At 38.8% G+C, this 13,189-nt stretch overlaps 1 protein-coding gene across 7 annotated transcripts in view; it reads left to right on the top strand.

Annotated features, from left to right (window-relative positions):
* The window catches only part of MPDZ (multiple PDZ domain crumbs cell polarity complex component), a 156,963-nt gene that overhangs the window by 121,919 nt on the left and 21,855 nt on the right, over nt 1-13,189 (top strand). For all 7 annotated transcript variants that reach the window (XM_084898209.1, XM_084898206.1, XM_084898211.1 and 4 more), the window contains 5 exons: nt 2,660-2,822; nt 5,008-5,204; nt 6,575-6,666; nt 6,882-6,972; nt 9,608-9,688. In XM_084898209.1, the coding sequence (XP_084754335.1) occupies nt 2,660-2,822; nt 5,008-5,204; nt 6,575-6,666; nt 6,882-6,972; nt 9,608-9,688 (624 nt within the window). The remainder of the gene's footprint in view (nt 1-2,659; nt 2,823-5,007; nt 5,205-6,574; nt 6,667-6,881; nt 6,973-9,607; nt 9,689-13,189) is intronic.

Here is a 13,189-nt window from a genome sequence, read left to right as displayed (position 1 = left end):
GCTAAAGATACTATAATGTGATTGTGAAAAGGAAGAAAGCTGTGAACAGTTTCTCTCAGGAAGCATTTTAAGAATATTCATTGGAATTTCATGGTATGATAACAAGAAAAACCAAACAAAGGCTATGTCTCTGAAGGAATATGTTTTCTGTTACCGTAGGAATTGCAGAATTCAAGTAGAGTTGTCTTCCATTGTTCCCCAACTAACCCTTTTGCTCCCACACCATTTAAGGTTTGTCCTCGTGTGAAGTTTTCATGAGTACGTGGTGTGCTGTGTGTGTACATTACACTGTGTGCGTACATGGCATGGAGTGATTTCAAGTGCCGTGTTTGCATGTTTACCAATGAAAAATAACCCATCTTTGTTGAGCAGCTACATTTTTATTAATAGATTTCTAAGAAGTGTCAGCGACAAGCTACTAGACTGTCTCAGTGAGAATGAATGTGTTAGGGGCAGTGGAATAGAACACCTGGTTGCCTTTAGTTAACATAGGTGTGGATTCCTTTTATGATTCCTCAGCTATGGTAGGGGCACTTTTCAATTTATACTCTCAGCATGGAAATATTCCTACGATCCTGAACAGTTTGTGGGCAAGCAGGCTGTGTTTATTTGTTTTTAAGTAAAATAACAACTCAGAACAATTATGCAGTAAGTAATACTTATAAAATGTACACCCAATGATTTATTAAAATATGGGAAAGTTAAATTGATTTTATTCTATTTTTAAAAGTTAAATGAGCTTAATTAATGTTTGCTAACATTTTCCACTGTTACAAAGAAGTAATTTTTTAATTTTAATTAGAAAAATTTTAAGTTACATATCCCCCACCAACTTAGTATGTTTAATGAACCTTTATGGGGTCACGTTAGGTTTTTAGTTTGTTCACTTTTTTTTTATTTATTTATTTATTTATTTATTTTTATTTTTTTTAAATATATTTTATTGATTTTTTTACAGAGAGGAAGGGAGAGAGATAGAGAGCTAGAAACGTTGATGAGAGAGAAACATCAACCAGCTGCCTCTTAAACACCCCCTACCGGGGATGTGCCGGCAACCAATGTGCATGCCCTTGACCGGAATCGAACCTGGGACCTTTCAGTCCGCAGACCAACGCTCTACCGCTGAGTCAAACCGGTTTCGGCAGTTTGTTCACTTTTTATTTGTACATTGTTAATTTGAGAGTTTTGTGGCCCAGCATTTGGGACGGTAACAAGGGGGTTATTTGCACTAGTGACTCTTATCTGTTTGGGCAATTGTGTGTAAACTGAATATTTTAATACAGCACATTCTGTAATTTGAAAAATCAATTGCCCTGTAAGTCTCTCAGAAAAGCAGTAGTAATTCATGTTTATTATGATCATTGTGTGCTAGCTTAGAATCCTGAAGGGCTTTATGAATTATTAAAGAAAGGTTACATTCAGTGCCATATAATTTTATTATTAGGTATATTTTGTGGTATTCTAATTCTGACACCAATTAATAATCCCTAAGTATTTGTGCCTATCATTTTGTGTGTTCTGTAAGAATTTTTTTTTAATCACAGCCTTTTTTCCAAATATACACATGTGAAATAAAACAAGGCATGTTAGAGGGATTTTTTGTGTAGAATGAAAGGTAAAAATAAAGAAGGATAGGAAAGTAGAGATTCAAGGCATCAGGGATAGTGCTATACCAGGGTTGGAACATTAGCCAGGTATCTCTGAGCCTTGAATTAGGTACTTAACTGTCTTACCATGGAAATTGAACGAGACAGCCTGCATTATGGAAAGTACATTGGGTTGGGTTAAGAATTAAGCAAAAAGATCTCTAGTGCTACTTTGTGATTTCAATCAAAATATTTCACTTTTCTTGGTCTCAGGTTATTAATCCACAAAATGAATTCATTGAGTTAAGGTCCTTCTAAACTCTAATATTTTGTTTGATTATCTGCAACTTGATGATACCAAGTCCTTTCTTTGGATCAGGACCTCTGTGGGCAGCAGGTGTACCCTTCTTTGGGTTTATATGCAGTTTTTTCCCATGTTTTCTCATTTACCTTTTGAGCTACTTAGGCAAGGGAATGATGGTGCCATCCCTCAGACCCACCTCTGTGTCCTCCATGCTAACACTGGCTCCCTGGGAGACGAACCTGCATGTGTAACATTTTCAGGGATGCATTGACTCATTTGGAGAGAGGATTCGGGTAGCAATAAACATTATTTATACGTAGCCTCACTAACATGCTTTGAACATCTTTTTTTTTTTTTTTTTATTAATGTGTGGCTATTTTTATTCTAGTTTCTTGGAAGATTTTTCTAGACGCCCCCCCTAGATCTTGCCCAGACCCCTGGACTTTTATTAAAACTTTTAAATGAAAGTTCTTTTCCAGAAGGGGAAGTTCTATAATTTTTCACCTTAAGTTATTTAAGTTATTGAATAGTTATCACCTTAAAATACCAAATAACAGTTTAATGAATTGTTTTCTGCACATACCACTTCTTTTGTATGAAGTTTACCTGAATCCTGTCTACCAATTTGTAAATATTGATATATCTATTTTCCCCCCATTATTTATGTATCATATCTCTTAAAGCCAGTTTTTTGTTTTTTACATTATTTTCCTTTGATTGTTTTCCCTTTGATGTGCGCATACCCACAGCATTCCTCTTGTACCTACAGGCACCCAGTCAATCAGAAATGGAGCCAGAGAAGGCTCTATTGTGCCATGTGCCTCTGCCCCCTCCTTCCGAGTTTGCAGAAATGAGCAGAGATCACGCCCAGTCATCTGCAAGCAGGGTCTTAGAAGAAGGGGACAAAGAGGATGAGTTTGGCTACAGCTGGAGTAAGTTGTCTTTTCTAATGCATTTAATTGTCAGAGGTACTAAAATAGCTCTGTGTTTCTCAAGGCTGATGCCCTGTATGAATAAGAATGTTTCAGCTTTGGATATAAATAATGAAGTTTTGTGTAGGAACAAAAAAAAAACAACTACAACTCAAAACACTGTTTGTTTTTGCTTGAATACAGCATGCATTCCCCAGGCATGAAATCATTTTCTTCCCTTCCTTCCAGTCTGCATTCCAATGAAAGCCCACTTTGCCATTTACATGAGAACTAAAGAGGGCGGGGCACTCTCTCAGAAGCTAGGACTGGGCCAGCTTCCTGTGGTCTTGAACCAGTAGTCTTCCCTCTCTGGGTCCCAGAGTCCTCCCATTGTTGCTGTTCTGCCTTGAATTTTGGTATTTTCTCTATTAGGGTGGTAATACAGTATAATTGTTGAGGTAACAACTTTGGGCATTTGGCAGTTATTTAACCACCTCTTAAGTATTAGCTTAGTGGTCTGTCCCTCTTTTTAAAATTCAGTGTTTACTTCCAGTTGCTAACATTAAATTAGATAATGTCTGAGGAATGCTGACCACAATTCCTGATGTGCAGGAAGCATCAAAGGCAGCTGTTGTTAGGATCACGGGGGTGTCTCTTGTTTTCTAAGGAGATAAACCATCTTACAGGGCAATATTAAAAATTCAGCCAAAAGTTATAACTGTGTCAGTACTTTAAAAAGTTTCTTTTAAAAAGTATAATTATTTCCTTTAAGGTAAATGGCATGCTTTTCAGAAGTAAAGAATGTAAAAGGTGTGTTGCTAGATTCTAGGATTCGGGAAATGGCAGTTTGTGAAATTGATCCAATTAAGAATCAATTTAGAATATATGTCATCAGCGATGTAGTAACATTTTCTAAAGTTTACAGTTCTCAGTTTATTTTCAATGAAATTAGAGTATAGTACTAATCCACCAGCATATACTCTGAGGAAAACATTAAATGGAATATTTCAGTTACCTATGGTCATGTCACAAGCTACCCAAAATTTCATGGCTTAAGAAAGCAGTTTCTTACTAATTTGTCAAGGAGTTGTGGTTGAGTGGGTTCACTTGGAAGGAGCCTCTAGCATGGCTCCCACACAGCCTGACAATTAGTGCTGCTACTGGCTGATTCCTCCATTGTGCCTGTGGCTGGGGCTCTACACTTGGCCTTGCCTTCTCAGTTTAAAGAACAAATTCTAACCATTGAACATGTGGGATGGGAGATATGGATGGTCTAATCTACTTTGGACAAGTATCCAAAAGCTGGGACAGGTACATCGAATTGTCCTGACCTGATGGCTCTGTGCAATATTGAGCCCATTCCCTTTATTCTGGATCTATGAACCGAGCAACTGTGCAACATGATGTGACACACAGTGTAGATTTTCCTGTGGGAGAAAAGCTTCCACTGACCAATCAAGATGAATACTCCCACCCTGGAGTTGGTTAGATCATTGTCCTGATACATCAAGATTGCAGGTTTGATCTCTCGTCAGGGCACAGGAAGCAAACCAAAGAATGCTTATATAGTGCAACAACAAATCTTTCTCTTTCTCTCTCTAAAAAATCAATAAAAATATAAATTAAAAATAAATGGTCTGGTCAGCATGGTTCAGTGGTTGAACGTCAACCTATGAACCAAGAGGTCACAGTTCAAATCCTAGTCAGGGCACATGCCTGGGTTATGGGCTTGATCCCCAGTGTGCAGCATGCAGGCGGCAGCCAATCAGTTATTCTTTCTCATTGCTATCTCTCTTTCTCTCTCTCCCTCTCCCTTCTCAGAAATCAGTAATATATATATATATATATATATATATATATATATATATGTATTAAAAAGTTGAATACTCAGGTGTTCTGTTCTCCTAAAAATGATAAATTAAATTTCTGTTTTAATCACGAGCTGAGAGTTTGTTAATGTGATCACTCTTGGACCTGATTACCCAGGTACACTGATTAATCAGACATTATACTCTCTGCACCCTCAATGCAAAGAAATCCCTTAAAATTTCGGTAGTCCAGGAAACCCAGGTGGCCAGTCTATTTCGCTTTTCTTAACTGCAAAGCATTATTTTGGTACATATAATGCCCTTTTGAGGTTATACTAAGTAGCATTTGACTATGAGTTAACTCTCAATACCTATACTCTTCTTGTTGTTACATGTAGAAAATATCAGAGAACGTTATGGGACTCTGACTGGCGAGCTGCATATGATTGAACTGGAGAAAGGTCGGAGTGGTTTGGGTCTAAGTCTTGCTGGGAACAAAGACCGATCCCGGATGAGTGTCTTCATAGTGGGGATTGATCCAAATGGAGCAGCTGGGAAAGATGGTCGGTTGCAGATTGGAGATGAGCTTCTAGAGGTAATTTCTTGTGGAAAATGCTGAATTTACTTTTGCAGAATCGGTGTAGAGGAATCATTAGTTTCTAGAAAATTCACCTGGGCCTCATAGAGTGAGGGAGAAAACTATTGCTTGCCTAATAAAATAGATGCATTACAGGAAATTTGGCACTAAAGCAAATCTCTACTAAGTAGAGTCCATGTTCCCATTAACTTTAATTTAAAGGTCATGACTATGTAGCACCAGAAAAAAATTTTGCCTCAAGACAGTAATAAAGATAAAACTTCAGAAACTTTTTTGTGTGTGTGCTGCATTTTTATTAAGAGCTTTTGAAAAGCCAAATGACCAATCACTCCCCATGATGAGATTGGCCCACTGGACATTCTGAAAGTTGTATTGCTAATAGTACAAGTGACAGAAGTTGGGTGCCTTGGGGTCAAGGTTAAGTCTAAATAATAAAACAGTAACTCAGCCCTCCAAACAAAATAAACTTGTGGACCATACTTGATAGGTTTTGAACTGTATCTGCTTGTTTTGTTTGCCATTGCCTCATAGGCTGTGATCCATGTTTTTATATCACCTTAATGCTCTTCCCGTACTGGTGTATTTCTCTATTGGTTAGAAAGGCTCAGTCAGCAATGGCTAAATGACTAGAACAGCAGTCACCAACCGGTGGTCTGTGGACACTGGTGGTCCGTGAGGTCCGAAAGGTTGGAGACCGCTGGACTAGAAGACCAGTTTTCATCAGGTGCAGTGCTGCATAGACACATGGACTGCCAAATCCTGACTCTATCAGCATTGCTTCTCCCAGGGGCCCATGCCCAAGTCTTGAGCTTTGAGACAAATTAGAAAATATGAGAGTATAGGGCTTCTCTGGATGCAATGTGCAGGTCACATGTGCTCCCACAGAGCCCCTGCTTTGTACAAAGTGCACTGGAGCCCCATGCCCGCCAGGAAATTCAGTGTCTGCTCTCCTTTAGTCAGTCCAAGTGCTGTCTCCTTAGCTCTTGGAGCTCAGACCATATGACACCATTTTAATGTTGGCTTCTAAATGAGGTTTTCTTTATTCACCATCAAAGTCAGGTTCATGATCTGGAAAGGATGGATATATATACATATATATATTAGAGGCCCGAGGCACAAAATTTATGCAAGAGCCTTGACCCCGGCCCCTGCCCACTGCCTCACGGTCCCTGCCCACTGCGACTTTGTCTGGAAGAAAGGATGTCCGGTCTAATTAGTATATTATGCTATTATTATCATTATTATTATTGTTATATATGAAACATTATTTTAAAATAAGAAAAATATTATTTCATTAGCTAGATCAGATGATAAAAATGTACAAAATTAAAATTCCAGGCTCAATTAATGATATTCATTTCCCATAGATCAATGGGCAAATTTTATATGGAAGAAGTCATCAGAATGCTTCCTCAATCATTAAATGTGCCCCTTCCAAAGTGAAAATAATTTTTATCAGGTAAGCATTTTCTTTTTCTGGTTTTCTAAATAATGTTCATTAGCCTTTCAATTCTGTTATTTTGAATGAAAATAAAGCATTTATAAATGTCTCAGTGTTGCAGTTCCAGGTCTTTGGGGTTACAGAATTTTCTCTATTCAGTTTAGAGTCTTGAAGTAAAATGTTGAAATAATATGAAGCATTATGATGTGATAGGTCAGTGCATTTCCTTTTAGGAATAAAGATGCAGTGAGTCAGATGGCTGTGTGTCCTGGAAATACAGTAGAATCTCTGCCTTCTACCTCAGAGAATCTTCAAACTAAGGAGGTATGTAGCTCGTGTTTGTGTCTCTGGGAAGATTTGATTGATATGCCACTTCTTAATTCAGTTAACAATTATAGAACCCTTACAAGGCTGTCAAAGAAAATAAGTCATAGGCATGGCCCGCATGGAAGTTATCACCCTGTATAAGAAGCACTCAAGCAAGTAAGCTCACCACTAACATGAAGGCTATTAGTAAAGTTCCCTTAGGGAATAATGAAGGTAGAAACGAAGGTGCCAATTCCACCCTAGAGAGAGAGAATAGGATTTTATAGAGGAGGGAACATATAGGTTGGAAGTATCGATAGGAGACTTGGGGGCACAAAGAAACAGAGGGTTGAGGAATTGTGTGGAAGATCTAGCAAATGCAGACAGTTGAAAATTGCAGAGCATAATGCACAGTGTGAGGCAGGGAATGGGGAGCTGGCAAGGCAGGCTCACTGACAAGGGAAGGAAAAGGGTCAGATTTTAGGATTTTGACGAAGATTTTGTCTTGGAGGCCATGTTGTTGGGAACTCAAAGAATCAGAACTGTAATATTTGAAGACATCTCTGGAAATGGTGCAGAGAAAAATCGGAGGTTGCTGGGAAAAAACGTCAAGTAAAGGGAAATAAGAAAATTTTCAGAGAAGTTCAGGAGAAAGATAATTAAGGTCCTAACTGATGTAAAAAATAAATAAAGAAAAAATGGAAATGGTGACATCAAATGTGTAGGAACCAAATTGACATTACTTCATCACCAACTAAATGTACTCATTAAGGAAAGATGAGTAGCTGAGAATTTATTTTTCCAACAGGTAGTTATTGGGTGTCTGTCTGATTGGATCAGGTACTGTTCTTTGGGCAGGGAATAGACTGGTGGGTGAAACAGATAAGATGTATAAGGCTTCCAGATGTCTTAACTTGGGATCTTGATGGATGGGTGACTTTTACAAAAATATGTAAATAAAAAGAGGAATAAATATTTGTAAAACTAGAAGACATGTATTTTGGCAGCCTAAGAGTGAAGTATAGTTTACATTGGGACATTCGGTCTAGAGTGTAGAGATGCAGATTTGGTGTGAAAGCTGAGGCACTTGACTACAGAGAACATTTAGAACAGGGTCAAGATCAGGATTATGTAGTAACAATCAGGAAGAAGGCTGTTACACTTGGTCAGAGATGATGAAGTAGAGCCAGGTGGATGTGCTGCATAGCAGCTGATGAGACCACATTTCAAGAGGAGTGGGCCCTGGCCAGTGTGGCTCAGTTGATTGGGCATTGACCTGTGTACCAAAAGTTTGCTGGTTCAACTTCAGATCAGGGCCCATGCCCCCGTTTGCAAGCTCCTAGTACATGAGGCAGCCAATGTTGTACTCTCACATGAAAGTTTATCTTTTTTTTCCTCGCTCCCTAAAAATCAATTTAAAAATATTTTTTAAAAGCCATGGATCATCATTGTCCCTATAGTTAAAGCTGGTAGATCTATCTATCTATCTATCTATCTATCTATCTATCTATCTAAAAGCCTAATATGCTAAGTGTCTGACCGATTGGTCGACTGGTCAACTGCTCAACCGGACACTATGATGTGCACTGACCACCAGGGGGCAGACGCTCTGACTGCTAAGTTAGCTTACTGCTGGGGTCCCGCTGATAGGAACTGGGTGATACAGGCTGGACACTTCCTGGAGCCTTCCCATGGTCCCTCCCTAGCCTCTAAAATATTTCTTCTAATTAATTTCCTTTCAGTGTGCACAAATTCATGCACTGAGCCTCTAGTATATAAATAACAACCCACCCAAACATTAAAAAAAAATAAAATAAAAAATAGAAGGGTATATTCTACAACCTTGAATATTGCAAAGAGATGAGAAAATGATTAAAGAATGCCCACTGGGGTTGGCAGTTAGGAGATTATTAGTGATTTCTGAGAAAGCAAATAATGGGTAAGAAGTTAAAACAAAGAAGGCATTGGCTAGAAGGTGACAAAAAAAAGTTTTTGGTGGAAGTTCTGTTTTTATTTGGAAAGCTTTGGCTACATGTTTCTGATGAATAAAAGGAAGTGATAGAGATAAAAAATAAAAAGAAAATTAGAGGAGCCATGAGGGTCTTCAGTGAGAAAAGGTGTGTGAAAGGAAATGCTATTCCCTCAATAAACATATAAGCATTTGGATTTATCTGTGCATAAGACAAGTGAACTATTGTGTCCTTCTGGTGAACTGAATCAAGTGGTTTTCCATGATTGTAAAAGGGAACATTTTATTTTCATATGGGTTGTACCAAGCATGTCCCTTAGTGAAATGGAATATTTAACAATTTTCAGGTAGAACATTTAATAGCTCCTAAATTCACTTGATGGCTAACACAGTAAAGAACAGTGAATGGTACCTCCTTGGTGTTCTGTGTTTCAGTGAGTTTCACTGTTTTGTAGCTGGGTTGCTACTAGATTTCATTATAGTGTAAATCAAGGCAGCTTGGAAAACCACACTGTGCTGTCTAAACACCCCTCAATAATATTTTGGAGAGAATATACTGTTTTCTGCAAATAGTAATAATAAATTGTAATATATAAAATAATGTTTTATCTAAATGGCTCTTATATTTGAACAAGCAAAAATACATGTCACTCCATTGCCCATTTTGCTGTTTCTCTCTATCAGGCTGAACCAAGTGTTACCACTTCCGATGCAGCTGTGGACTTCAGTTCATTTACAAATGTGCAACATCTGGAGCTTCCCAAGGTAAATCTGCTTTGAATTGGAGTGAGATGATATTTGCATTGCTGTCCTCATCCCCTGGTTCTCAAAGTGTGGTCTCCACCAGCAACACCCCTCAGCATTACCTAGGATCTTGTTAGAAATGCAAGTGCTTGGTGCCACTCAGACCTGCTGAGTAACTGGGTGGCCCACAGTCTGTGTTCAGTAAGCCTTCTCCGTGATGGCAATGAGTGCTGGAGGGGGAGAACCACTGTGCTAATTAATTGATATTTGAGTAGGGACCCTCCTTTTCCTCCTTTATGGCGCCCCAAGGTATGAGATTTTGTGGTTCCTCCTTTGATCTATTTACCAGGGATCTGCCAAGAGGGAGATTAAAGAATAAACAGAAATGATTGTTTCTTTTCCTTCATAAAACTGAAAGCTCAAATTGTAGACGTTTCGCCGATAGATATCGATGAGGAATTTGCTTTTGAGAAGATCAGAACCTTACGTTCAAATGACCACTTTAAAGAAGTAGTTTTCTGAATAGAAACCTGTACGGGCTGTTAGGGGCTGCAGGGCCGTGCTGGTCTGCAGGTGGACAGAGGGTGAACGATAATGCAGGCAGAAAGAGCACTGGAGAGCTGAGGGAGAAGAGGACGGAGGGAGGAGGAGTGGGGGATAGGAGGGTTCTTACATGAGATGCTGCGACGCTCCAGGTGAGAGGCAGAGCAGCAGGATGCCGAGGCTGAGCGTTAGAAGCAGTGCCGCAGGGTTGAGTCCCCACTTCAGCTGGTATACACTTGACCCATTGTGTGATCTTCATTGGCCTCAGTCTTCCCACCTGTAAATTGGAGAGGACAATATGATCTTTGATGTAGGTAATTGTAAAGATTAAATGAGTTGTTTATCAAGTGGCTGGCATAATGCCTGCCACATGGTCAGACCTTGTTGAACATTTAGGAGGGGAAAAAATACTGTGACTTTATTAGTTGCTTTTTTACAATAGATAAATCTGCATATACGTGTAAGAGAAGTCTTTCTTAATGGGCAATTCGTGTTGTAGGTTAGAGAGAAAAGAACAGAAATCATTAAGGCCTTTTCCTCTTCTACCAAAAAAGTCTATACACTTCCAGAATCCCTCATTCTATTTCCATGTAAGAGAACTAATACTTTCCTCTTTTCCCTGCTGATTTCAGGGTTGTGTTACTTTTCCCAGGTCCCAAATGAATATGTTCCTTGTAAGCATCCTCTACTTCATCAAACTGACTTGAATCAAAAGCCCATGGAGATTAGTTTAAGCATTCATCTCTCCTTGCCTTTGCTTATATCAGGCTGTCCTTCTGCTTTTTTAAAAGCTTATCCAAATCCTGACATAACTCAAGACTTAACATAATCTCACCTCTGTTTATTTAGAAACATTTCTTCAGTATTCTGGCCTATATAATGCTTACTATTAATGTCTTAATTTAGTTGTCATGTAATCAAGAACATATCTCTTTATGCTAAATTCTCAGGTGAGTGTATTATCTGTACATTTAAATTGCATGTTGAGAGAAGTAATAACTCTTACACTTTCTCTCCCATTATCTTATGTGGAATTGTGTTCCATAGTTCATACTAAGCATTAGGGAGGGAAGAGTGAATGTATGCTTACACATAGTATGTGCACAAGGGGAAAAATGTTAAGATCGGGAGGGTCAGAAAGGAGAGAACAATTGTATGAAAATTTGAACTCATGTAACAGGTCATTGTGAGTTCTGTTTTGACTCCTTAGAAATTCTCTTGACAGGTCTGTTCTCTTTTTCTTTTTAATTCTTTTTTTTTTTAAGTGGGAAAATAAAAGTATAAACAAAAAGCTCATTATGTGTATTTGATTTATAAAGAATACCTAGTGGCTTCCTGAAATGCTAATTCAGTTTAACAGACATATTTTTTTTGTTAAAGACTTCTTTTTAGCACATTTTGCTGTAGGGAAATACATATACATTAAAGCAGGTAACAACATTACATGATTGCCAGAGATCTGTTTCATTTCCACTTAATTTTATACTGTGACTGGAAGCTGAGTGCATGAAATTTGTGCACGGGTAGGGTCCCTAGTGGCTGCTGGCTGCCAGCTAGGTCCTTCCTTCCCCAGCTGCCTGCCTCCACTGCTGGCCGGGCCTCCTTTCCCCAGGTCGAACTTCCCATCAAACTCCTGGTCGAGGGGACAATTTGCATATTAGGCTTTTATTATATAGGATGACAGTCTTCAAATACAATTAAGAGTTTTTTCTTCTAAATTTTAGGGTCTTTTCCAACTTTAAAACAGTCCTCCTGATAATATAATTTCTGTTTACTTTTTTTTTTTTTTTTTTTTTAGCTCTTTAATTATACAACTGTTCCTCCATAAATACATATCCTTAATTTTTTTCACATTTCCCTTATGGTGATGTTTTATATATTTTATTTTTGGTGATGTTTTAATAACTAGCTCAAAACAAAGATTCTAAGATCTATTTTTATTAAGGACTCTGTGTGCTGTGGCTGAAGTGAGGGGGCAAGTTGAGCAATTAGAAAATAAATTGCACACTCACACCCCATTATCCTTACTTACATATAGACATTACTGTCTATAGATATGTATGTATTTGTTTTTGTAGTATATTCTAAGTGGGATTGCAGCATATTTATACAAAAACAGACTCTATCAGTCTTAAGGAAAGGATTTGTGGCCTCAGGACAGTTGACTTTGTGGCTCAGCAATGTCATCAGATCCCATTCCTGCTGCTTCTGCATAGCTATACACAGTGGCAGCTTGACACCAAGACTGGTTTTGTTCATAGTTTAGAGTGGCTGCGAACCATAATAGGGGTCAAGGGCCACTTCATTCTCATATAGTAGTGGTTGGGAGATAGAGTGACTGTCTCAAAATTCTAAGCAAAACTCCTAAAATTCATCCTAATTGAACCAGTTCAGATCATATACCTTCTCCTGCAGCTGTCTTCAGTCATTCAGACTCTAACTGTGGACCTTCTTCTCTGTTGCTACATGGGAAATTCCCTCCAAAGTTAACAATTAAAACATTTATTACCGTTTCTGTGGGTCAGGAATTCGGGAACAGTTTAGCTGGATGGTCTGGTTCAGACTCGCTTGCACAGTTGCCAGAAAACTCTCAGCTAGGGCTGCAACTCGTTTGAAGATTTGGTTGGGGCTGGAGGAGCCACAGCCAACCAAGATGGTTTACTTACAGGGCTGCTAGCAAGACGCCTTACTTCCTCTGCATGGAGCTGCCTTAGTGCCCTCATGGCATGGTCCCTGGCATGGCAAATGACCCGAGAAAAAGAGCATGGAGGAAGCTCAGGTGCCCTTTCTGACAAACTTGTGGAATTGCACATTATCACTTCTCCTTTATTTTGTTTATTACCATCACATCACCACATCCCTTCTTGAAGGGAAGAGTATCAAAGGATTGTGTACATATTTGAACACCATCACTGAAAACATAGGCAGAGAGAGGGGGGTGGGGGGAGCTATTTGAGGCTGCAGAGGGAGCAGGACTGG

The sequence above is a fragment of the Pipistrellus hanaki genome, assembly GCF_964339955.1.
Source record: "Pipistrellus hanaki genome assembly, chromosome: 11".
NCBI classification, from domain to species: domain Eukaryota; kingdom Metazoa; phylum Chordata; class Mammalia; order Chiroptera; family Vespertilionidae; genus Pipistrellus; species Pipistrellus hanaki.
Note: the sequence above shows the minus strand (reverse complement) of the source record. Positions and strands in the feature narration are given on the sequence as shown.